Source organism: Alosa sapidissima, chromosome 11 (genome assembly GCF_018492685.1).
Source record: "Alosa sapidissima isolate fAloSap1 chromosome 11, fAloSap1.pri, whole genome shotgun sequence".
In the NCBI taxonomy this organism is placed as follows: Eukaryota; Metazoa; Chordata; class Actinopteri; order Clupeiformes; family Clupeidae; genus Alosa; species Alosa sapidissima.
In genome coordinates this window covers 8,726,059-8,752,887 of record NC_055967.1, presented here as the reverse complement: position 1 = coordinate 8,752,887, position 26,829 = coordinate 8,726,059, and the positions used below count along the sequence as shown (strand labels likewise).

Sequence of the window (26,829 nt, the reverse complement as noted above, 5' to 3'; positions counted from 1 at the left end):
AGGTCCTATCTTTACTTAGAACGTTTACCTACAGAGAATGGAAACATTTGGAAGTTATCAACAAAAGAACAACAAAACTCAATCACACTGTAGTTGGTCACAAGTGACCAGGTTCTTATATTTGATAGTATAGCCTACATGTTATAGAAACCAGAGCCGGCTCTGATAGAAACAACTTCCTCGTAGCTTATATTGATATTAAAGTAGGCTATCATGATGTATCAATGAAACAGACAATTGGAAATGACAAGAAATTAATGATAAGTTGACCGATTTGAATGGAAGTAGCCTACATTATGCTTGGTGTCTCACACCAAATAGTGGAGTACTTTGTAATATATGGCAACCCCTCTGCCTCATCCAAACAGTTCCTCACCCAAAACTTGACGATCCCAGTTGGCTTTCGCCCCTGTCGGAGTGGAAGAAGCACCACATGGTCGAGGGTGTTATCAGGGCAACTAAATACAGCAAACTTAAAACCAACTTGAATCCCAAAGCCAAACTGCACTAAAACAACTGGAAACAATGAACCTGAAGGACACATCCTTGACATAAAGTCAGCTGCTAAGAGCCCAACATTCTTAAAAGCTGTGTTTTTTTGTCAGGTTGAAGTAAGGCCATATGTGGAACTGAAGAGTGAGATGCATATATTTATTCATTCAGGGGTCATACTAAAGATGAATGTTTGTACTGGTATATCAGCAGATTAACTAAGAGCATCCCATATGGGACAAAAAAAAACTTTATTTAACTTAAAGTGGAATGGCAAGTGGCTTGGGACCAGCTGACAAGGATTTAATAAAAACAGAATAGCTTTCACTCTTCATTGCAAAGTTGCCTCATCATATGAATAATCCTTACTACAAATGATATTATGGTCCTGGTTTTTAGGGATAAATAAGTAGCTAACAAAAAAACATGGTAAAAGTAATGCAAGTTACCATATGATCTCTGCCTAAAAAAGACAATGAAGACCAGATTTAATTTGTAGTAAATTTGAGACAGAATCTGGTCTCAAAACCGTAATGAAAATATTGTGTGTCCTTTCTGTCACAAGATGGCAGTACACACATATGAGTTTCATGACACAAATGGATCAGACTGTATTGTCTCAATGTATTTATTGTGACAATAGTCTTAAAGGTATATTCAATATCCCAATCTACTTTCTAATGCAATCTTTGTGGGTTTTATTATTTTAACTTTACAAGATGAGACATCTATGCAATGCAAGCATTCAACCGAAACCTGGGAGCTGCCATTACAAAAAACTGATGATGCAGTTGAAACAGTAGTTTTACATCTCTGCCCATTTTGTGCCGTTTGTATTTTTTTACGTAATGGAAATTCTATCTCAGAAAAGGTGTCCAATATCTTGAAATGTAGTAAAATATAACATTCAAATTATGTAATCTCTTGTCCATCAATGGATACAAAACATGGAGGCCTGACCAAATGATCTTATAGCAGTACATAATGGGATAGCTTTGATAAAAAATATTCTGAAGAAAAGAAGGTTTAAAAATGCTTAATAAATTCCCAGTTTATCCAAATAGCAGCATTAATTAAAGCATTGTGATTTTTGTACAGTATTGTGCTGTGAGTGCAAAGGTGTTTGTAGCATCCTGAGATGGCTTTGACCAAGGGTTCACATAAACAAACACATCATTAGATCTTCACCATGGCTTGCTGTTCACACTCTGTTCACACAGCATCAAACCTAACTTTTTTATGACAGGCAACACGTAAGACTTGAGACATTACAGTAGCACAGGCGCTATTTTTCATCAGAAAAGCATATTGGTACAAAAATGAACATGGCTACTCCATAAAGCTGAGTTTTGACATTTGACAAGGAACACTGCATATGGTAAATAAGTAATTAAATCAACAAATAAATAAAAAGTTTTCTATGAGGCGAATATCTTGTATCAAACAGCATACTGCTTTGGTTGATTTTTTCCGCCTAAAGTCCTCTCTGTCTGGGAGATGACAACAGCTGCTCTGTTGTTTAGAAGCCTGCATTCATGAAGAACATCTGTTGACAGACAACATACAAACATACTCAGAGAATTTAGCAAAACAGTTGTTAATTATTAATAAATTAGTTGTAAATATAGACCTCAGATATAGAGTATAACAGCATAATAGCTATCTGCTAAAGGATATGCTTTACCATTAAACTGCTTGTAGGCCTCTTCCACTATAGCGTTGTTTGATCTTTTTATCTCCCAGTAGCCATCTTCGACCCACGGCTTGCAGTCAGGCATCTCTGGCAGCTGGCCATTTTTATACATACCAGCTGTAAGATTCAGAATGGTCAGAATGACTATCACTTACCAGACTTCATTGCGTCGGTTCACTAGTTCGATTATGCTGACATGATCAGTGGCATGTGGAATGCAATTAAAGGCTTGATCATTTTGTAAACAAATGCAAAACATTTAAAGGGCTACTTTCCAAGATGAATAATGCTGCACCCTCCCACCACACTCCCCATCCCCATTCACTAACCCAACTTCAATATGCTGCAGTGCTGACATACAGTAACATTTAATACGTAAGTTACCTTTTATGGTGTCATCAATATCTTTGCATAGTTGATATAAGTCACTTCCACGTCCAACCACTCTTTCGCCTTTAAAGTTTGCATAATGGTAATCAATTAACAAATAACTCCAAAACGTTGAAACAAATCTGTTTATGCATGACCAAATTAAAATGCTATAGTATAACATAATACAGACAAATGTGTACTCACCATCAAGCACTTTGATGTTTGGGAACATTTCCAGAAGTATATTCCGATACGATGGGTTTTTGCAGACTAGATGATATAAAATATTGTTAATAATAACAATAGCTGTTTACACATGTATTTAGTGCATCTGTATGAAGTCACACACATGGACATCGGACTCTCACCTGGATTGGAGTAATTATAAGTGTTATCTTTCAGTCGAATACTCTCCAGCTTTTTTAGGGACTTAAGGCATAGGAGGTTGTCATTACTGTGAATGCAAACAAAATATAAATAGATAAATGTGTGTGTTTATGTGTGTGTGTGTGTGTGTGTGTGTGTGTGTGTGTGTGTGTGTGTGTGTGTGTGTGTTTCTATAATTACGCATCACATGGTGAATAGATCATCATGCAATACAGACAGACCGAAGCAGTCAGGGTGCAGCACCGCTTGCACAACTTTACTTGCACAACATTTCACATGACTTAATATGCAATACATATTAAAAAACATAGCAGAATTTAAATCTGATGTAGATTTACTTCTTATCTTGAAAATCATATTTGTTCACTTTCAGGCAGTGACTAAAGATGTTTTAGCCTAGGTGAACTAAAACAAACCTGCTGTTAATGAGGCTAGATGTTTTTTTTTTAAATACAAAAAGTAAAAAAAAAAAGCTTTGCTTATTCATTAAATAGCTTCTAATGTAATGTTTGTAACCCATGGCCATATTGGCACAATGCGTAGATGTGCTCTGTACCTCCTTACCTGGGTATGAGGTTACCAGCCACATTAAGACTCTGTAAACTTTCACAGCCGGAGAGGGGTTCTGCAACATGGAAAGTATTAATTCTGATTATAGTATACTTGTCAAATTAATCAATGTACATGAGAAAAAAGAATAATTACTTTTATCATTTTCTCAAAAATATGAGACAGTGTAACATATACCATAATAATATAGACTATTTTGTGTAAAAATAAAATAAAAAAATCCCAGAGTGCATACCTATATTGGAAATTCGATTTGCTGCTACATTAAGAACAATAAGAAGACGAAGTGACGCCAGAGGAGCTAAATTTGTGATATTATTTCCAGAGAGATCAAGCCTCTCAAGGTTTAAACATTCTCCGATGCATCCCAGATCACATATTCCTGTGAGACCCAGAAAAACAAACACTGTGAACTCCTGTGATACTCATGCGCAAACATATGAGACTGTGTTCAAATAACGGTGATTTTACCACGGCCTGCTTTTAAATAAAGGTGGCCTTACCGAGACTTTTTAGTTTGAGAAATAGAATGGATTCCACATCAAATTCACCAGTCCTTGATTTCAGCAGCACTGCTGTGATCTTGGTGTAGTCTGGCTCTGTAAGGCAGTTATGAAGCGCAGTGTTATAACACACACAAATGCACAAAAGCACTTGTCCACTCTCATAACCTGCAAACAGCTCCCACAACTCCCCCACTGTCCTCCCTTGTCTCCAACAATCATGGAGGCACTCGGGGAAATCTACAGCTTCACTCTATACAGAAACATTTCAATGCAACAAAGGAGGTGAGCTACTAACCAGGCTTTGGCCAAATTGCTGCAGATTGCTGTTTTACTAAAAGTTCAGTGATTTTGAGCTTACTTTGGCTACTGTGCATTAGGACACCTTTTTGTGTCACTCCAAACCACCAAGACATTAATACATAATGAGATATTTCACTAAACCACCCCGCCATTTTGGTATTAACTGTGTTCGAGCTAAACAAGCCTACAATGGAAAACTGTTGCTGAAGGCATAAAATATGCACAAGTCATAGACTATCATATATGATATCTGACGCCATGGTTTCCTGAGACAGTGGACAGTGGAAGCAATGTAGTATGCTCAGTTAAATCTTAATGCGCCCTGACTTTGCCAATAACTATGATTCACAATATTATATAATATAAAAACATATTTGTTGTGTAGACAACACAACATGCTTCTACTTCAATGCTTCGTGCGCAGTTCTGACAGAATTTGCTGAATAGCAACTGGTGAAAAAGGGTGTTGCAGCTACTGCAGGCTTGGATGTTGTTAAAGGGTTGTAAGAAACATCATCATATCAGCGCTGTGAAAATAATTTTGAAATAAAACGTTTTACGTTTCATACCTTCATACTTTCATACCAACGTTTTACGTTTCATACCTAGTGAGGAAGACACTGAAAATAAAGTCTACGCTAACCTTGGGCACGGATTGCTCATTGATGCTATATGGAAATAGCTAGCCTAGATTAATTCTCCTGTTGCAGCAGCATTTACTGTGGTTACGACTATCGCTGTGCTAGCAAGCCACGGAGGAAGCACTGCTGTAGTTGACTGATTAGCAATTCAAAGGGTGGAGTGGACAGCTAGTACTAACCAACTACTGCATTTTAGGTCAGAGCAATGCATAACAGTAAGGAGTCAAGCTTGATCATAGCTTACCTTGGTTATCTTTCTTTGATTCCATCTCCTCTTAATTCTAGTCTCAGGCATCCGTAAACAAAAGATTCAGATATATTTGAGGATTATTTCCCCGGGATTTCTTAGTAAACTGAAATAGTCATCTGGCTTAATCTGCCGGACAGCTGACGTTAAACGTCCGGCTAACATTCGAGAGGCATAGAACAGAACAGGTACCTTCAGTCTATGTAGCTGGTAGGGTGCAAATGGTAGCGAGGTGGCTATGCTAGCTTACCATCTGGTGTGAACTGCCTCTGCTGACTGTGTTATTCACATGTCATATCATCGACTTTGACAACAAAGCAGCTATCTTTAACCTGTATTCCTGGTACTGTTATCTGTAAAACCCAAATAACATGAGTAATGACAAACAAATTAATTAACGTTAACTCCCGGAAGTGGTTGTTTACACCTTCTCGTTACTAGGATACTGTCAGGGTCAAGGGGTGAATTTACTGAAAAGCACCAGTTTTCCCTGCAACTTAAGCTCAACTTTAAATAGCGAAAGTAACGCGTTTCTCACTTTTCACAGTTACCATAATAGAGAACATTAACATCACTGTTAAGAGTTGTGCAAAACTATGTTAAAAGCGTTAAAGCGTTGATTTGTTTGCGTTCTCTTGTTGGCACTCTCAGTGTGTTAACAACATTATCGTAAATGATTCACAAACAAAAAAGATGGTTGGCTAGTGAACAGCCTAACTTAAATTAGTTTATATCTGGACTAAATAAACCTAATTGTAGATACCCAAATTAAACTGCAAAATGAAAATGTCCAAAGATGCCCGAAGCCCTTTGGAATCTCTGATATTGACTAACAATTTGCGCCCCCTAGTGGTACTGAAATAGTTGCTTGAAGTAACAGTCTCGATGTTGTATATTGGCAGTATGTGGGTGGACAGCAGTCGGTGCTGAAACAAGACCCAGTAAATAACGCTATGCTGTTTGAATGAACCTCATGCTTACCGTCACTTCTCACGCGGCAATTTAACACGGTCTGTTTAGTTGAAGATTCTTTGTCTTGGTTTTTGGTTCTATATGGAGAGTGCTGCACTCACAACCTGCTGCAAGTCGGATAGGACTGAAATTCTATGCGGGTCATTATTTTCGTGGCTGACCACGTCGTATAAATGCCCTAAATGCCTAGAACAGAGAAGACGCTTGGAACTTCCAATGTGATGCATCTGTACAAGAAGAAAATTACTCGACTAAGATGGGTAATAAGCAAACGATATTTACTGATGAACAGCTAGATGCTTACCAGGTAAGGGATTTCAGATTCCCATTCTTCAGTGCAATATTCATATTCCTGAAACGGAATTCATGGATAGCCTACAACACACAACATTTTGAGAATAGCAAGCGTTTTGCCACTGAATTGGCCAATGCAGTTTTTGACAGTAGGCTTTTTTTACTTTACAACAATCAGAATAGGGAACTGTCCACATGCATTGCCAACACTGACGCAGCCTGTTATGCATTTAAACACAGATGGTGGCTCCTTAGTTGTGCTTCACTGTTGTGCGCAAGAACATGTTAAGATAAATCATCTAGGCTACTTCAAAGAATTAATAAGCACTCCAAAGCTTGCAATGTGAAGTCTATTTTCACAATAAGCGGTTTTCATAAATACAAATATAACAAGTAAAATCAAGACGCCTTCTCTAAAATGTAAATCTTCCATAAAATACCCCACCCCCCACCCCATTCTAAAACATTTTAAATCAAATCCCACCTTACGTAACGTGTAAGAGAAAAGTTACACCTACCTGTCTCTTTGTTTACTACCCTGTGCATGAGTCACCATTTAATTTGTTTTTGAACTGTCCAACGCAGCTGAGATCAATACAGTTAAGCGTGAGCGCTGGTTAACTCTTTCCATGTGGCGCTGCTTGAAAGCGGTGGGCTAGGCTACAGCTTTCAGAGTGTGATCCTGGAGATGTTTCACATCTGGCCACTCGCGAGTTAGTGCTTGTTTTTACATAGATGCTCGAGACGTGCCTTCAAGTTATTATGTAATTGGCCTTTTTTCCTGCCTATCTTACATTCTCAAAGGATAATGCATAACAATATCTGCGGCACACAGCAGGCTAAGCTCTAAATTGTATGACTACACGGGGGTGCATAAAGCTTACTTTCCGCGGATAAGGCATTGCATAATGTTACCCAACGACTGCTGTAATGTAAAAGACATGTCTCAGATGAAAGAGTTGATTTTCGAAGGAAATTCTCCTCTTTTCTTTCATTGACTGCCAAATATTCGACTCAGGAAAGGACACCTCCTAACAAGGACAAATGCCTGTTACCCTTTTTGTGTTATTATGTAGTGCTTGTTCTGATGACATTTTGGTTATACTTATTTGAAAGGACACCTCCTAACAGGGACAAATGCCTGTTACCCTTTTTGTGTTATATGTACAGTAGTGCTTGTTCTGATGACATTTTGGTTACATTTATTTAAAAAAAAAAATACTTTAACAAGTAGGCCTTAGCTACAATAATCAATTCTGCAGATCAGGAACTTGAACTCAATGAAAAAATTGAGTTCAAATATTTGCAACACAGCATCAACTATGTTGTCAGTATATGAGACAGCACAAAGGCTCTGGAGATATGATTATTCTCCACAAAGGAAGGCTACTTGTTTTAAACATTGATTTTCATCAGAGAATTCTACTGTACTGAGTTACATTGACTTTCACTATGCTCAATACTTGCCTTGTGCTATGACTCACACTGGGAACATTAAGCCTACTTTATTATATAGGTGGCGATAGGATTTGGAGGAGGAGGTGATGCTTTTGCCCCTGAAGAGTTTTCTCTTCATGTGTAAGACATCATGAAGAGAAAAGACATGCCTTGCTTTTGTCTTTGTAACACTATTCTGCCATTTGTCTTCACGAGGAGCATCATCGTATTCTGCAGTGCTTTTTCAAGCAATTCACTTAATCTTAATAATTTATGCCTAGCCAAGTCTGATAGGGTGTCTTGAAATGCAACTCCCCGTAAATAGGTCTAATTTGTATGTCCTTGTTTCTCTGGTTACTTAGTGATGTGACATACAGTATCGGCCAAACCCAGATAGGCTCATGCTTGTAGGATGTACAGTAGGCAGAGTTGTGGAACAGTTCTATAAGATGTAGGGATGCTCATGTTCACATTGATGTCACATTATTTCAGGACAGGGCTGCTGCTTCATAAATAAGACACTCCTGCATGTTCTCTGTGTGAGTGTGAATTGTGAATGTGAAAATGTCTCTGAAACTGGGCATGAACATGAAGAATATAAATAAATGAAACAGAGCAGACTGAAGACTGGACACATGACCCAGTCTGCCGTATATGGTAGTGTAGCAAACATAGACTCTATCAATGTCCCTGTTAATTTATTTATGCAGCATGTTTAAAAGCAAGAACAGTTGACCAAAGCTGTACAAAGTGCTGTTGTATATTATTTTTTATATCACTATTGTTCAAAGCACTGGTATGCCATCTCTGTGTTAAAAACACAACCAAAACAAAGAATAACCAGGTCAAAAGAAGATCTTTGTTTTCTTGGAACAGCTGCCTTGGTCCACAAAAGACACCCTTGTTTTCAATGCTCTGTAATCAACAACAGGTAGAGCTATTGTTAGTCCTGGTTCAGTGGAGCTCGACCATTTGGCTGATACAGGCATCTCTCTAGATCAGTGAGTTGAGCCTGTTCCTGGAACTGTGTTGAGGTTCTTGGATAGATGTTACATTTTATCAGCTCAAAATATCAGTGTTTACCCAACCATATCCCATGGGGTCTTTCTTTTAGAGATATTTGATATTGAAATGCTTTTTTTTGGATAACAGTGTTTAATGCATTTGGGGGATTGAAGTCCTTTTCCTCCACTATGAGGTGGAAAAGGATATTGTGATAGAAACAAACAGCAATTGCAGAACTGGTTTTATAAATGGAGTGAATGTTTTCCTTATTATGAGACAGGCAAGCTCTTGGCTCAGCAGGCCTGTATAGGCATTCATAAGCACCCAAAACTCCCACGCTAGTGGCCTTGGTTCACATCACACAGAATCCCGTCTCTAAATTTCAAATTAATGAGCAGTTAACAGTATTCAAAGGCTAATGCCCTCAAACCCGGGGAAGGCTTCTGTAGTAGGGAATTCTGTTAGTTGAGTTTGTGTGTGTGAATTGGTGTGCATGCTTGCTCATATGTGTGGGCATGTGAGTGTGTGTGTGCGTGTGTGCTCATATGTGGATATACTGAATGTGTGTGTGTGTCTAGCAGCAGTGGCAGCACTAAGGAAGGTAAACATCATAAAGGAGAGGTAAATCTTGTGCCTGTAAAGCTGTCACAGGACGTTGGCACCACTGCTTAGAGACAGGGGGAGCGCACAAAGGCTCCAGGGACTCAGACTGGGATCGTATGTCTTCCATCAGCTGGCCTCTGGTGTGGACATGAATCCATGCTGAGCTGCTTTGTCGCTTTGCCATGTCACAGAGTCACAGACTTCCCTATGCACCCATCTCCTATACTGAATGGCATGAACCCTTGTTGAGTGGCTTTGCCATTGTCACAGCCACAGACACCCCCACACTCTCCATACTGGGCTCTGATGTGGGTATGAATCCATGGTGAATTGCTTTGTCACATCACAGAGTCATAGACCAGTCTAGCCAACACCCTCACCCTCCTACCTGGGAGTTCTGTCCTACCCCTGATCAGGTGATGTGGGCTTCATGTACCCAGTGACAGGGAACAGGTTGGCTGACAGGGTTAACTCAGCTGTGAGAAATTTGACTCTTAGCCTAGGGATGAGATGACGGTGGACACAAAGAGCCCGTGTCACAGACCGGTAGAGATGGATGTTTTTTTTTGTGTGTATATGTGTTTGTAGAGTGTGTACTGTCTATGAAAACACAGCCTATATGTTGCTCTCAGAAGAATGTGTGAGACATTGTGACATGAGACATGTGTGAGGTTTGTGCTGCTAAATTGGCCTAGGTGTGTTTCTTTTTACTGAATAATGTTTTTGCCATTGAAAAAAAAAAGACATTATTTTTCACTGTGTTCTTTTGGGCAGGAATAATTAAATTGTGAAATATTGTGAAATGGGTGAGAAGGATCATTAGGATTTTTAATGGCTATGAATCTTGACACGAAGCTTTGGTTAGGATTTAACTGTTGTTTTTGGGAAGTAGTCTGCAGTTTGAGAAGTCATAAAAAATGTTGTTTAGGGGCATTTAATGGGTACACAACAAACTAAATTCTTTTGGATACCTTTGTTGTTTTCTTGACCTTAACTGACACAGGTTGGCCATATCTATGTTATCCGCACTTATACTGCTCATTATAGGAAAGTACAAATGATGCAAATGTCTGATATGTGGAATATGTCTGTATGTTTTAATACAAATTTATTGTATGGTAGTCCCAAACAGTAATATGTGATTTGATGGTAATCCTCAAACATTGATATGTGACTTTTTTGTTACAGGACTGCACATTCTTCACACGTAAGGAAATACTTCGGTGAGTGATACAACAGTTACTTTTAAATCAGATAAACCCCCTCTCCCCCAGAGATTGTTCCCAACATGTTAACCCATTTTCCATTTCAGTCACTTGATATCTGTGCTTATATTTTCACACCATAATGCTTTACACAGAAAAAGGCAGTACACAAAATGGCAACAGTGTTTTCTTTCTGTTAGCTAACATACTGAATGCTAGTGCTGTAAGCTGCCTGGCTCGCTGGCTCACTCATATTGCTTAAGTCCTGTCCTGTCCTGGTCTGTTCAGCTCTCCCACCTCAGTGCCTTCTATTAGCCGCATGTCCGAGGCTCGTATATCACTCTCCACTTTTTGCCTCCCTTTGCTCGATTCCCTCCCTCAAGCAATTGAGTTCAATTCAATTCCAGTTGTCTTCATCTGGACTCATTCAGGCAGACTTGTTCAGCCCACAATTAACAGACGGCAGGCTTCTTGGTACTCCGTGTGTGTGCACACAGTGTCCTGGCTGACCAGCACTGTAAAATGGGCAATTACATGATGGTCGCTGATATAACGTGCAAGAAAATGGAAAAAATAATTTATCTCTTCAGTCATGCTACTTGAATAATTTTTCTGAAGCACTTAATGCAAGGGTTACACAGTCCTCCCTCCTGAATCAGGAGGGTAAAGAACCTTGAATCTGTTCGAATTAGCATAAAAAAAGTTTTAAATTCTGTATGCCGTGTTCCGCATGTTTACAGGGCATACATACTTACCACAAAACTGCTTTGACCCTGTTCTATTTACAGCTTGGATGTGGCTTCGAAACGGTCAGATAGTTCTTTTGCTATGAATGGACTTCCTTCAAACAATAGACTGTTTAACTAGTTCATTCCTCTGTCTCTGTGTCCAGTTCATATTCAATGTCATACTTCCATGATTTATGGCATATACATTTTCCTTGAGTCCTTCCCTTCGTGTCAATAACCTGTGGGCTAGCAGTGTAAACGCAGCAGCAGAGAGAGACTCTTTGGAGAATAGTTGCCTTCATTAGGTTTCCTGTGGGGCCATTAGAACCTAACTAATAAACCTGCTAAATTGCCAATAGTCCTGCAGAGGATTTATACAGCTGACACATTGATTGGAGCGTGGGATCTGCATCCCACTTGATGAGGGAGGGCAGTGTGCATGTGTGTGTGTGTGTGTGTGTGTGTGTGTGTTGAGGGGCTGGCTCAGCTTATAGAACGTCCCTGAAGCATTCTGTGTAAGAGCATACCAGGAAAAAGTGTACCCTGGCAAAGTGGGGTGCTTGGGGACAGAGAGATTGCATCCTGGGCAGCTACGATTTATTACCCTGCTTTTCTACAGGGGTGTGATTTCTTTCTCTCTCTCCTTCCTTCTCTTTTTTTCTGTCCTCGTGGCTCTATCAAAATCTCGCCCTGGACCAGGGCTGGCTGGCAGGCAGTGAGGCATGTAATTGGCTGTGCCGCCAACATGACATTGCTTCAGCTACAAGCCGCTTTGTTACTGGAGAAAGCAAACACACACACACACACACACACACACACACACACACACACACACACACACACACACACACACACATACACACACACACACACACCCCGTCACCCGCTGTCTTCCTGCCTCTTTATCTCTCCCTCTCTCCCTCTCTCTCTCTCTCTCTCTTTCTTATACACACACACACACACACACACACATACACACACACACATTGCGCTAGTCCCTCCCTGCTGCCAGCACCTAGACCTCTTTTCGCCTTGAGTTTTTTCTCCCCTTGTTCTTGGCGTGTCTGCCTGCTGTTGTGAAAGTCACTGCACCATTGGCCCTAATGTTCCGCCTAAATCACGGCCACCTCTGCTGCAGGCGTGGGCTCCCATTCAGAAAAGCCTGCTGTGCTCTGATATATCAGCATGAACAATGGGACCCGGGGCTAAAACTACAGCCAATTGCTCAGTTTGGCTGCCAGCTCCGACAGGCCTGTGTGGCAGGGCTCCAGGAATGCAAATCACACAGTATGTGGGAGATCCTTCCTGACTCGCACCGACTGAGGGTGACCACCCTCACTTCCTGCTCCCTAACCCTCACTCGCCATGGCATGTGCTTTTATGTTACTGATGGAAACATAAATTGGGTAAATGACCATGTTAAACATAACGTAATTTACCTTTGGAGTAGTTTTGGTTTGCACAAATGAGCACACTGTCTGATGTTAAGTCTTTTCAGGCTTCAGCCTAGTTAAATGCAAATAATATCCTATCACTAAATAACACAAGTAAGATAGTGAGTCATAGTGGTACATTGCTATCAGGCAGAGAGAATGAGCTGCATGCATTACTATGATTGAACTGGAAGTGAGACCTGTTCAAGCATGATTGGTCGGCTTGGACGCTGATCCCCGAAAACAAATGAATGCTGCAGATCAGCTGGAAGTAAGGGGGGTGGCGTGACACATTCATTTCTGCAGGTGGAGATATATGTGCTTCCCGATACATATTTTTTGAGCCACTAATAGAGCGTAATCAGCTTTTCTTTATGAAGGGGGCTTTATCTAATCTGTTCTCATGCAGTGGCTCTTAATGGAGTTGTTGGTCGTAAAATGTGGCCAGGATCCTCGCACGTCATCCACATTCCTGTGAGGAGGTCAAAGCAATAAAAATTAGTTTATTTCTGCTGTTATTTTTTATATGACATCCACAAGCATCGAGCTACATGCTGCAATGAGGTCTCAGGAGATGCATTAGCTTGGGTGCCGTGATAATAATATGCCAAGAACCTTAAGTCATGTGAGGACATAACTAATTGAAGCTGTAACTGAAGGCTTGAAATGGTTGTTATTAGATAAATTGTCCCATTTTTTACAGCAAAATTGAACTGTGGACCACTGACCCATGAACAGGAAGTGAAGGAATGATTCATTTTTATAGGTCTTAGATGGATTGTTGTGCATTCATTACTGCCAAGGGGAGTAGAGCGAATGTACAGACTGGTGGTCCTGTGGAAAGATAGAAAATTAAAATCGCCCAATGAATTCAGACACATTTGCCCTCTCAGCATTTTTGCTTATAGGCGGTCAGGCAACAGTAACTGCAATAAAGTTACATCACTTCCTCATTTACCACATTTGACCTACAGATGTGCCTCCTGAGGAAGGTGGCTAATCCACAGCAAATGCTTTGTATAGCACTGGAATGCTGGTGACCAGAAAGCTGAGATCAGAAATCAGACGAGTGTGATCTATGAAATGGTGTACTTCGATTTTTTTTGTAAAACCGTAGAATTATGGATTAGTACATAATGGCCTTATTACATATTTTGTTATTGTATATCTTATACATGTAGAGTTTCTAATTGTATATGTACAGCAACCAATTTTCGAATTTCCACTCCCCACTTCTTTGCTTCTGTTTCTTCTGATTAAAAACACACCCCAGCCACAAGGGTTACGATGAAATCTGCCGATGTCACCCAAAACATCACAGCAATTGTATAGACTTTTGGTCCTCTGGAAATTTAGAAAATTAAAGCACCCAATGAATTTTCTTTCTCAGCATGGTCACAGTCACACAGAAGTTCAGGCTGCAGTAAAAACCTGCAGTAAAACTCACTTCATTTACCATATTTTATCTACCACTGTAATGTTTTTTGGGAAAAAAGTTAGATTAATTCTGAACTTAATTTTGTTCGACCCATTTTTTTCTCGTCTCTTCTTTCTCCCATTTATTCTAGCAAACAAACTCCAGGACATACAGTAACTCAGACATAAGTGTTGGTTAATGACATCTTCTGTAGCTTTAACCCAAATCCCTAAATGATGAAATGCATGTCTTTGTAAAAGCAGGAGGCAGTGCTGTGGTGGTCTGTCATCTCTCTGTGATGTCCCTGAGGAGATGCGCTTTACTGGAAGGCCTACTCACAGCCTGCTCTCACATTCTCTACCTCCCTCCCTCTCTCTCTTCTCACGTTCTCTCCATCTCTGTGGGATGTTTGTGCCGCTGTGCATTGCTCACCATTTCACCTGCTGAAGTATCACTTTTCCCAGTCTCGCCCCTCTACCCGTAACCATGAAACCTGATTACCAGTGCTACAGACGTCGGCATCACATAAACGAAACCAAACCCACTCACCTCGTAAATTGCTTGAAACCAATTATCCCCCGATCGTCGTCATGGAGAGGCAGCTAGAGAACGGTACAGGTGTATACATCGCAGCCTTGGCCACCATGACAACGGCAGGCATGGAGCTGGCATATAGTTGGCACGGGCCACCTCTCCTTCTACCTGGCCACCATCCACCTCCCCCCTCAGCGTGCGCCGAAGAGACATAAATAAAACAAATCGCTTGCTTTCTTTTCTAATGAGATTGACATATCGGTCTTGGGTTTCAGGATATGCTGTTAATTGCCGTTGTTTGAAGATCAAGTGACTACTTTAAGAAATTAAAAGCAGATACAGGAGTAGGGGGGCGGAGGGTTAGGTTACAGTCAAATGGCCCAATTAGGGTAATATGGCAGGCCAACGCTGCACTCTGATTTGCTGATGTACTTCCCCTGGTGCCTGACTCAGAGGCAGGAAGTTCCCATATAGGGCACATAGCCTGCCAGACACGCTTCTCACTGTAACACTCACAGATTTTAAACATCAGTTCTTTGATAGACACAACAGTAAGTGATGTTTTTCTGCATCCTACGTACACCGTGTCAGCTTGTCCTATGTTTGAGTCATCGGTTCTTTTCAAAGCAACCATTAACCATTTACTGGAATTTCTTTTATTGAGGACAAAAAACCCTTTTTCAGAGCATTTTCCAGAAAAAGAGTAGTCTGAGGGAGGGGATGTTTATATCCTGTTGAATGACTCAGCCACTTAGCAGTGTTTGGTAAAGACTCAGAAGTTCAGAAAATCGAATTACAAGGCAAGGTGACAACTTTTTACTGCCACTGACATTAATCTGATTAATCTGTTATTATCGTGTGTGTGTGTGTGTGTGTGTGTGTGTGTGTGTGTGTGTGTGTGTGTGTGTGTGTGTGTGTGCGTGTGTGTGTATGAACCTTTTACGTCGGCTGCCTTGCTGACATGGCACATGGCCCACTCTGAATGTTCTAGTGCTTACTCTTGTGTGTGACTCTGTGAGACCAGTGACCTTTCAGTTCTTCTCTGATTCACAAATACCCCCCTACACACACACACACACACACACACACACACACACACACACACACACACACAGGCACAGGCACACACACATGCACACACAAACGCACACACACACACACACACACACACACACACACACACACACACACACACACACACAGACACACTTAAACAGACACTCTTATAACCACATAAAAATACAGGTTGTTCCTACCAGAATGTACGTCAATGGAATTATTTCTGTGACTAGATGATTTAGTCTACTTTTACTTCACTTGTTTACACTTGTCATTTACACTCCTACTTGATAGTGATAGTTGGTTTTCATTACATTATTGACAGCATTCTTTTGTGCGTAGTGTCAATATTCCTGAGATCCTTTGCTGTTCATGTCTGTGTCAGGTGATGTGTACAACTAGTAATGACTTATGCAGGGTTATTGGATTTCTCCCTCTCTGGCTACATGTGCCTCACATAAAAGAGGCCCTGACAGATGCACACTAGCGTCCTAGTCCTCTTGGTTAAACCCTAGGAACGCTGATGAGATACGACGATGACCAGGATTTACAAGTGCCTCTGAGACGCACGGACAGAGCAGGCCGTTAAGTGAGATTTTATTTGAGCTTTGACTGACATCTAAATGGCAGTGGGTGGAGGCGGACTCCAGAGAATCAGACTTACAATGTTGGACGGCCCGGAGGGGAAGCCACCAGCCGTAGCCTACCAGCAGAAAAAATACGGCAACCTGCCACTGATAGGTCGACCCCGTGTACATCACTCTCCAGGATTCTGTGCCAATATTTTGGTTGATTTAGCCGAAATTCACTAGAGAAATAAATTTTATTTAACTTGACTTTGAATATGTGCCAGTCAGAGTTTAAAATGCAGCATGAGCACAACAGTAAGCATATTCCAAACATTCAAAAAATCTAATATTCTAAAATGAAAGTAAACTTTAAAGTGTTGCTGTTGTTGTATATATATATATATATATATATATATATATATATATATATATATATATATATATATTATCTGTATAGATATTGTGAGCATGGTTGTTATAACAGACTGAAATAACAGAGTCTCGGGCTAGCACATCATTTCTCTGTTGTTGTCTATAGTTTTTTCTTCTTTAAATCTGTATAGATATTGTGAGCATGGTTGTTATAACAGACTGACGGGCTAGCACATCACACATATGGCACCTCCCACTAGGTTCAGCTGATGCCCACAAACCTATCCTGGGTGAGTCCACATGAAACAGTAGCCTGATCCCCAGAGAGGGTGTAGGTGACGCTGACACAGAGTGAAACTGTGGCTTTGACTCACGCCTGCCTGGGTCATGGACTTTTCTGAGACAGTGACAAAACCCCCTCATGGCCTTGACCGTGTTGTGTGGGCATTGTATGTGTTAGCACACACACACACACACACACACACACACACACACACACACACACACACACACACACACACACACACACACACACACACACACACAGACTGTCCAGACTGGTAAAGGTTGCTGGCATTGATGTCATTGGGTTTTTTGTGTTGTTGTTGTTGTTGTTTTTTCATTATCCTAGTACATTTGTTTTATTGTTATTGAATTGTTATATATTTGCTGGTTTTGAAAGAAATCTAGAAATGTAGCCTAATCCTTGTGCTGAAAGGCATTGGGTGTTCCAGGGTGTTAGTTACATGACAAGTAGGCTATTGGTCATTCTTGCAGGCTGTTCCAGAAACCTTTCCCAAAAACACCTCAGTGTTTCAGTCTGCCTTGGCTTGTGCCCAAAGCTGTTCCTTCAGAATATTACAGACACACACACACACACACACACACACACACACACACACACACACACACACACACAAATGATATGAGAACCCATGAGCACTTCACACAGGACTGGAGGGGTTGGATACACTGTAGTCCTGGCTTCCCAAAGGCCTGGATTAATGAGATATTTAATATATTAGTTCCTAATGGCCACTAAAGCCTGAGCTTATTCCCCTGCAATGAGCCATTACGCGTCTTTATCTCCTGTCCTCAGGGTGCTGCGTCACCCCCCTCTTTCATTAGGGCCCCAGTCCCCGACACACACACACACACACACACACACACACACACACACACACACACACACACACACACATACACACATACAGTATATATACACACACACACACACACACACACACACACACACACACACACGCACACACACACACACATACAGTATATACACACACACACACACACACACACACACACACACACACACACTCACACAGCACTACTGTTGTGCACTAGAATGCTGTGTCCCCTCAGCCCTTGTGCTGCTTTTCTCATTTTACACACAGCTGAACTCTGGGATATTGGAGGACCTGGTGTCATGGTGAGGAGACAATGTAGGTGTTTCAATGTAGGTGTTTCAGGAGGTGGATGATAGAGAAGGTGTGTCTGCACGCGTGTGTGTGTGTGTGTGTGTGTGTGTGTGTATGTGTGTGGTTGCGTGCGTGCGTGTGTGCGTGTGAGCCTGTGTGCTATGACTCATCCTGTTCTTAGCTGTCTGGGCAGAAAGAGGGATAGAAAGTGCTTTACAGCCCACATAAACTGCTGGAGTCAGGAGGCGAGTTGAAATATTTCAGAAGTCCCAAAACATAATACCAGAATTTTCAGCCAGTGTGCGTCAGGTTATTGTGCTATAATACAATCTATGCTGTCACTCTGATGCATTATCGACAACATACAGTGTGTACCTGAGTTTCTCCCCAAAAGAGAACCACTGCCTTCTCCTAAAGTCCTAAGTCTTAAAGTGCCTGAGTGTATTACGTAATGCGTCCCAGGTGATCAAGGAGCAAGGTGCCGTTGATGAATGGTTTCCCCACAATGCCACTGAGATTGCCTGTGATAACGGGGCCACTGGAGCAAAAGAAACAAAATGGCCAATCATGGGCGAATCTAATGGAGTCCCTGGCTTTATGACATTCATAAAACACGCTGCTTACTGGCCGGTGCGGTCACACACGCGTGCCCTGTGACACCGTTATGCAAGGTCAGGAAAGGGTTATCACCAATCATGGAGCGGGTGGTGATATGTGAGTCTGTCCTTTTGTGTTGAGTTATATGACAGAGAAATTATCACTTTGTCTTTGTAGGACTCTGTGTGTTTGTGTGTGTGTGTGTGTGTCTCTCTCTGTGTGAATCCCAGAATTCCTATGTGTGGTGTCCATCTTCAGCGAGAGGGATCTCTGTTGAAGGAGAGTTGAAGGAACCAAGTCATTTGGACAGTCATTACAAATGTCTCAATTAAACATAGTTGTCTTAAAGATGGTTTAGACAAGACATTTATAGTAATTGTTTTGCCTAGCAGCCTGGCCCACACACTCATAATCAATATTTACAGCATATATCATGGCCAATGAGTGTGTGTGTGTGTGTGTGTGTGTGTGTGTGTGTGTGTGTGTGTGTGTGTGTGTGTGTGTGTGTGTGTGTGTGTGTGTGTGTGTGTGTGGTTATGTGTGTATGCTTCTTTGATATTTTGTTTGTGTTTGTTAGGGTTCCTAACAATAGCTCAATTTCTAGCCAATTCCTCCTTTCTTTCCCTTTGCACCTCTCCTCATCCTCTCTTTCTCTCTCTCTCTTTGTACCTCTCCTCCTTCTATCTTTCTTTCTCTCTTTCTTCCCCCTCTCTCTCCACCATGGCAGATTACATCTCCTTCTCTAGTGCCTGCTTGCCATGCAGGGTATGAGTCATCATTCCACAACAGCTTGGCCCGACTCCAGGCTTCAGGCTGCAAGCACTAGGGAATAAAATGGCCTGGGTGATACTGTCCCCCAGTGATATGGACCCTTCATTGCCCAGTGGAGATTGACATTAGGCTGATTTGACTGCAAAATATATTTTACATTGTTTGTTTTCATGTCAGATATAGCAGACTGCCTTAGAAAATACAGGTATATTGTGTGATGTGCTTGTGTCTATGACGATTCTCTTTCCACCTTGGATTTATGTAGCAAAAATATACCTTTCCAGTCTTACCAACCTTTCTTTAACAGTACCATATCTCAAAGAAAATACGCTTTCATATCTCAATGGATCAGTGTCACAGAGAATGTGTTTGCCATGTTATTTTACTGGATACTTTGTGTTAAAAGGGATACAACAGCATCCTGGTGTGAGAGATAAGGAAGGGTATCATGCAATCACAGTGTTGAGGGTGCAGACCACTATTCTCTGGGACTCTCAAACCTTTCTTATCCTAACCAGATGGAAGCTAATGCCATTCCCCCTCCTAAACCCCTGAGGACTATAAGATCTCATAAATATGGCACATTGAAAACTAACTGAGGGTTTCATTTGATAATATAGTCAAAGATCTTCTAAAACAGATGATGAACCTCTGATATAATGATGGACTCAAGCAAGTGATCTAGGCATTATCTGTATCTGGTATAATTCTGGAAAGACATGCAAGAAATCATCATTCCTCAAAAGGCCAGATCTGGCTCCTGATATGGGTCAGCTCCTGGCTTTGTAGCTATTTTACAGCATCACAGATGGTAGAGCCTTGTTACTGTATTACATGTCCCATCTCTATCATGACTTCTTTCTATATGGATTCAAAATGAAAAACAAGGACAGGTTAGATACACTTGCCCAAACGTGTCCGATCTTATTTTGGTTTAAATCATTATTCATCACTATATCCCTAAATATCATCACAGTAACCATATTCGTATTTACAGTGTGTTGACAACCAACAACATGTCACAACTTTATATACAACCATTGTTCTTCACATAAGCAACAGTTTATAACCATAATGCACAATACATCCAACAGTAACATGCATTGTCCTGTCCTGTCCTGTTCTATGTGTGTGTGTGTGTGTTGTGTTTCCAGGCTCCATGGCAGATACCATGAGCTGGCTCCACATCTAGTGCCCTTGGACTACACCAATGATCCAGACGTGAAAGTTCCTTTACCCCTAATAGTCAACATGCCAGAGTTAAAGGTAAACACTGTAGACTCATTTATATGGTCCTATTTCCTAGTACAGCGATTGTATATGGATTGGTGACATTTCTCATTACACTAGTAACACACTTTTAAATTAGCCATTTAGTGTTGTGGAGAAGTGTTGTTAGTTAGTGTGTGTGTGTGTGTGTGTGTGTGTGTGTGTGTGTGAGAGAGAGAGAGAGAGAGAGAGTGTTTATTTACATAATCGTGGTCTTAAACAGCATTGCTTTATCATATACTGCCCAATCCTTTGCGTTCCCTCTCCATGCCAAAGAGCTGTTGGCATGCTCTACAGGGCTGTGTTCCCCTTCTGTAAACAGTAAATTTGGGCATTTGACCGTGACCCCTGGTGTCTCATAGGAAGTGATATCTGATCCAGCAGCCTCCTGCTTTGATAGGAGGGGATTGGTTTTTAATGGCCACAATAGCTGTGCTGTTTATATGACAGAGAGCCACTGGTGGTCTTAGTGGACGGTACACTGCGGCGCTTGTGAAAGTTAACACTCCATGAAACGATGCTTTTTCAGCACATTATCACACTGCTGTTTGAGCTGTGCTTGTGCACAGGCATAAGTGTGTTCCATCAGAGGATCAGATGAGGTTGGCATCAGGGGAAATTATTATCAGAGTCCTGCCAGCGACACAACAGCACTGACGCTTGGTGGTTGAGTCATTATCCCGGTGCTTATCATCAAAGGAAGTCTTTATTAGTGATTGTTAAGAGCTTGAGAGGCCTCTCTTAGTCTGTAATCATTTTGGAGCCCCACACGACTCTGACTATAAAGGCTTCACAAGATATACTGTCAGGCAGCTTCACCTTGCAAAGACCACAGTGGCTCTCATTCCCAATGAGTAACACTTTTCAGTCCTCATAAATATCACAACAGATGACAAGACATCTCATTGTAAACCAATAATTCTTCATATGCGATGAAGTGAATGCAAAACAGCCTCAGTGTTTACCTTAGTTCACCGTAGCTTGTAGGAAATGCAGAACATAGCAGGCCAGGCAGCTTGCCTTGTTTACTTGTTCACCATACTGACGTGTGCTATGTACTATGCAGTTAAACCTGACATGTGTCCATATAGGGATTTTCACTGGAACATCTGTTAATATACCATAAAGCTATGTTCACTTACCCCCAGTGTGTCCTCATGAACAAGACCCCCCCAACCCCCGCCAGCTTCCGTCTGTCAGCACTACCTCCCCTCCAGAGGTTATGGCTCCAGAATGGGACCTCGTAATGTGTCCTTGCAGGGGACATAATTGCACCGGCCAGTAAAAACGTCACATGAGGGAGAGCAACCCATAAAGACCCCCCCCCCCCCCCCCCACACACACACACAAACGCACACACATGGCACCTCACAACCCCCATTCCATCCTCCAAGGCTCAGAAGTGACCGATTCTGACGGAGACCACTCAAGGAGCAATTGATGAGGCTGCGACAGCCCACAGTTACACTGGAGTCGTCCTGGCCTTCATAAACGTAAATCTCTGTCTCAGTGGGAACGGGCTCAGTCCGTTAATTAGCTTTTTGGAGCTTAAAGGGCATTGATTCACAGCGTGCCTGACACACCCGGCGCCCTCACTGGCTGTCCTCCTGCACGGCCTTCGCGCCCATGTTTGTGTTGTCACCTAGTGAACGTTTGCTGTTTGTTTTGTGTCTTCGGTTTCAATTCAGCGGGAGCAGAAATCGTTCCGAGGTTCCTGAATCTTGAAGGCAATTTTCTGTACACTGAATTATTGACACACATATTGGAAGCCATATGTTGACTTCCCAGCCATGCGGAGGAGTGACAGAGCCTCCCTTTATGACTGTGAGCACATGCTTAGCCTGACCTCAGCCTCCAAGCTTGCAAAGCGCCACGGTGCAAGGCGAGCTGTCGAGTCAGCTGATTTTGGAAGATATAAAAGTGCTCAGAGGCGCCTGGTGAGCTCACAAGGGGAGAAATATATTGGCGCTAGTATGGGGGAGTCAGCCCTTCTCTATTTATTCATCTTGCACTCAGCAAAATGTACACACACACACACACACACACACACACACAATTTCCCACATACAGCAACACTGTAATGCAGAGTGATCTGCAAGTACTTCATCGCTAAACTGTCTGCTTCCTCTACAGTTTGCAGTTGTTTCTTTGCTTAATACAGTTACATTTATCATGATAATGTGTCTCTGAATGGTGTGATGTTTTTCATGTAGAATTGCTTTGTTTATTGAATGTACCATGTACACAGGACAGTTGAGTACTCCATAGTAAGGGTTGCACTGTCTCATACTGTGTGCGTGTGTGTGTGTGTGTGTGTGTGTGTGTGTGTGTGTGTGTGTGTGTGTGTGTGTGTGTGTGTGCTTGGGTGCGTGTGTGTCTATGTGTGTGTGTGTGTGTGTGTGTGGGGGGGGGGGGGGGGGGGGGGGCGCGGTTGGGGTTTATTGAGGAGAGCAATTGCTGTTGGGGAAAAAAGCTGTTCAGGTGTGTGGTGGTCCTGGTCCCCATGGAGGCGTCCACTCTTTCCTACTTCCCTCCTGGCACTCACAGGCACTTGTGAGCCAGCAGGCTTTTCACACAGTACGTACCAGTCTTTGTTTGGTGTGGGCAGAGGATCTGGGGCACCACACAGTGATGGAGAGGGTATGGCTTGGTAGTGTCATATCTATTGCCTGAGCCACTGAACAGCCAGCCTGAGACAACAAGCAAGTTCAAGCAAGTTCACAGTTCTCTAAGAAAATTATAATAACAAACAATAATGATAATAACACGTAAATAGGATCATAAAGTATATCATTCACATCATACAGTCACGGTGGCCAAGGAGCTTTTTGGCGAATTATAGCCTTTTTGCCTGATTCTTCCCATCCTTTTCTACCCCCGAACTCTCTTTTGTCTGTCAGGAAAACCCATTCAGGGACCAGATAGTACAGGCCTTCTCTGAGGATGGCCTGGGGAACCTCAGCTTCAACGACTTTGTGGACATGTTCTCAGTGCTCAGTGAAATGGCTCCTCGAGAGCTGAAGGCCATTTATGCTTTTAAAGTCTACGGTACAGTAACACCATCTCTCCTTTAATGTCGCCGCCATAAAACTGGGACCATATTTCTCTTAGTGTCCATAGTCTCTCATAAAACGGAGGTTATTAACACAGAACTATGTAGAGAAAAAAACACTGTAGAATTACCTTATGTATATTACAGGGGTGTGCTCTTCACTATATGACTGCTCATGCAGCCGAGTGCCCATAACCGACTCTACTGTCTGAATGTAAACTGTGCTAACCATATGGTCAAAGAATGTAGGAATGATCAAAGTGAGTCTTTTTAAATTGTTGTTACTTGGATAATCCGTCTACAGAGACAGAGATGATTCAAGATGGTTTGTTTAAATTTGAGTACAGTCTTTAATTATAGATTGAATTAAATAAATTATTGTTGAACAATTATCTTAAGGAAACCCAAGCCCTAACCCTAACCTTAATCATAAATTATTGTCAACAGAGTATTACTATCAAACTATTTGTTTATATTTTGTTTATAATCTGACTATCTGTAGATAGTCTATAGGAGACCATCCAAGTAAAAGCGTGACTACTTGTTTCCTTCACTCTGCAGATTTCAATGTGGACAACTTCATCTGTAAGGAGGACTTGGAGAAGACACTGAACAAGCTGACGAAGGAGGATTTGACACCTGAGGAGGTCAGCCTGGTATGCGAGAAGTCCATTGAGGAAGCCGACCTGGATGGAGACAACAAGCTGTCCTTCGCCGACTTTGAGAACATGATCTCAAGGGCTCCTGATTTTTTAAGGTAACTTTACAGACACTCAGGCAAAGTTGAAGCCCAGTTGAAATGGAAAGCTTTGAAAATAAAACAGGAGGGAAATATATATTTTACTTTTTATTTTTATGTAATTGCTGTTCCTGAATATAGGAGAGGCCTCAAGAAATATGTGCACAATCACATATTAGGTATGTGAGCTGCTTGCGATTGATGTTTTTATTAGAACATTATATATATAGAAATAGAAGGAATGGTTATATATCTGCTGTTCTTCAGTTCACCATATCCAGAGATGCTTGTTGCCGTGGGCACCATTCAGTGCTCCCCTCAGTGCTCGTACGCATCATTCCTGTGATTTATTTATGGAACAGTTTATGGGACAGTTTACTTTCTTTTCTGTGTTTTCCATGGAACAGAACTCCCATAGCCCCTGCTCTTGGAACAGAACCCCCATAGCCCCTACTCTTGCTGCTGAGAGTGATTCGACTGTGTCTCCTTGCTGATGAGTGGAGCATGCTCAGAGATAACGGGTCTCAACCCAGGAAGCAGCCACTGCTGCTGGTGCAGCTTTGGCCCAGGTCTCCTCCAGACTGGCGCGGTGTGTGGGTGTGGAGATGCGAGTCCCTGTGCCGTGGGCGCGCTGGGATGCCTCCACTGGGGGCTCCTATTAGTATGCTAATGGACAACAGGGCATCTGTGTGTATGGGCCCTACATGCCTTCATCCATCAGCTGCTGGGTGGACATGGCCTGGGAGAAATGTTAGTGGTGCTGAAATAAATAGCCCACAGGGACACTCCATACTGCATATTTGACATGGCGAGATGCACCTGTTTATCTACTGATTAGAATGTGTGACCTGTGTCAACAATATAGTGGTTAGACACATCATACTAGATGATATGTCGGATTTGTTGAAGGGATTGTGTTTTTTCTCTAATTAACAATTCTTTAAATATGTATGTTTGATATCTTTCTTAATACCTCCGTATAAGACTAACGTTAAGACTAATCCATGAACGTATTGGATTTTTATTTCACCTGGACCTTTCCACCTGTTGTGGTGTTTGAGCTCTGCAGCATCATGCCAGCCAGGAACGCAGAGATCATTTGGCTGGGGAGTGTTTGAGTGGGGTTTATGGGCTGGACATTCCTCCGCTCCACGTTTACAAGCCCTTTTCCCCAGCACAGCTGTGCTGCCTCTCGAACAGGAAATGAGTTCGAGCAGGGCATTGTGACATCACCCTGCTGCTATGGGATCTCTCAGCCAATCACAATCCAAATGGGCAGAATAGCTCAGTGGAGCCAGGTTGTCTTCTGCCCCCCACTGTGGGATGGAGACTGCAGCCCTGGGCATCTCTGACCGTCAGGTTAGGAGTGACCTACTCGCTGCCTCTGACTGCTGCATATACCGTATATCAGGCCTGAAATTGCTTTCTAAGTCATTGCTGGGAACGCCTGTGTCATCTTCACAGCAGAATGCAAGCTAATGCTTTCAGACAGTGCTGGGGGCATGGGGAGGGGGCAGGACTGGGGTTGGGGTTGGGTGAGCGGGAGCGGGCAGGCGGGCGGATAAAAACCCCTCCACACGGAACATTCTAGAGAATGAACCTGCCGCAGTCCCATAAAATAGGACCCAATTGCGAGGGCTGGAATGAGTCATGGAAGAGATGGACCCTAATAAAGTGGAACTTGCCTGAGCATTGCAGAGGCTCACGTCTATTGTTGATAATGGGATGCTCAGGTGAATCATTACTGGCACCTGCAGGGGAGTGAAATCACCTCAATGTACCCAAAAATTAGATTTATGGGAGACATTGTTTTTGTTTAATTTCACCTCTGTGGTGATTTCTCTCTTAATTCTTTCAAGCTGCAAAAGTCCATTTTGCAAATAAAAAATAAAAAAAACTTGGTTTAATGTTTAATTGAACCCAATACGTTATTTGGTTTAATATCAAGAGGCACAGGTGCCTAATGTGCTCAAATGTTTTCTGACTGAAGTGGTTTGGAGTTGAGTCGGGCCTGTTTTATGGGGCGACTTTTCCAGACCATTTCCAAATAAATTCTACATTCATTACAGAAGTGCTATCAAGAGCCATCTGGCTGTCCTCCTGATAATTTTCAAACACATTTCACAAGTCTA

At 42.0% G+C, this 26,829-nt stretch overlaps 2 protein-coding genes across 5 annotated transcripts in view; one reads left to right on the top strand and one right to left on the bottom strand.

Moving 5' to 3' along the window:
* The window catches only part of cib2 (calcium and integrin binding family member 2), a 29,451-nt gene that overhangs the window by 1,113 nt on the left and 1,509 nt on the right, over positions 1-26,829 (top strand). Inside the window, exons 1-6 of one of the 3 annotated variants that reach the window (XM_042109805.1) lie at positions 5,719-6,487; positions 10,708-10,742; positions 20,792-20,903; positions 23,807-23,954; positions 24,520-24,715; positions 25,105-25,335. In XM_042109805.1, the coding sequence (XP_041965739.1) occupies positions 6,437-6,487; positions 10,708-10,742; positions 20,792-20,903; positions 23,807-23,954; positions 24,520-24,715; positions 25,105-25,144 (582 nt within the window). In that variant the 5' untranslated portion in view covers positions 5,719-6,436 and the 3' untranslated portion in view covers positions 25,145-25,335. Of the gene's footprint in view, positions 1-5,718; positions 6,488-10,707; positions 10,743-20,791; positions 20,904-23,806; positions 23,955-24,519; positions 24,716-25,104; positions 25,336-26,829 lie in introns of those variants that run through there. The other 2 variants (XM_042109807.1, XM_042109806.1) reach the window with 2 other exon arrangements.
* lrrc61 (leucine rich repeat containing 61) lies at positions 10-5,613 on the bottom strand. 2 transcript variants are annotated; one of them, XM_042109803.1, is made up of 10 exons: positions 5,206-5,613; positions 4,018-4,113; positions 3,750-3,896; positions 3,509-3,569; positions 2,926-3,011; positions 2,762-2,827; positions 2,570-2,638; positions 2,177-2,302; positions 1,945-2,038; positions 10-28 (listed from the first exon to the last, which is right to left on the bottom strand). In XM_042109803.1, exons 1-10 carry the CDS (start codon positions 5,228-5,230, stop codon positions 25-27), a joined length of 774 nt encoding a protein of 257 aa, XP_041965737.1. In that variant the 5' UTR covers positions 5,231-5,613; the 3' UTR covers positions 10-24. The 2 variants fall into 2 exon arrangements, with proteins under 2 accessions (XP_041965737.1, XP_041965736.1); XM_042109802.1 differs by lacking the exon at positions 10-28 and having other exon boundaries at positions 1,174-2,038; positions 5,206-5,612.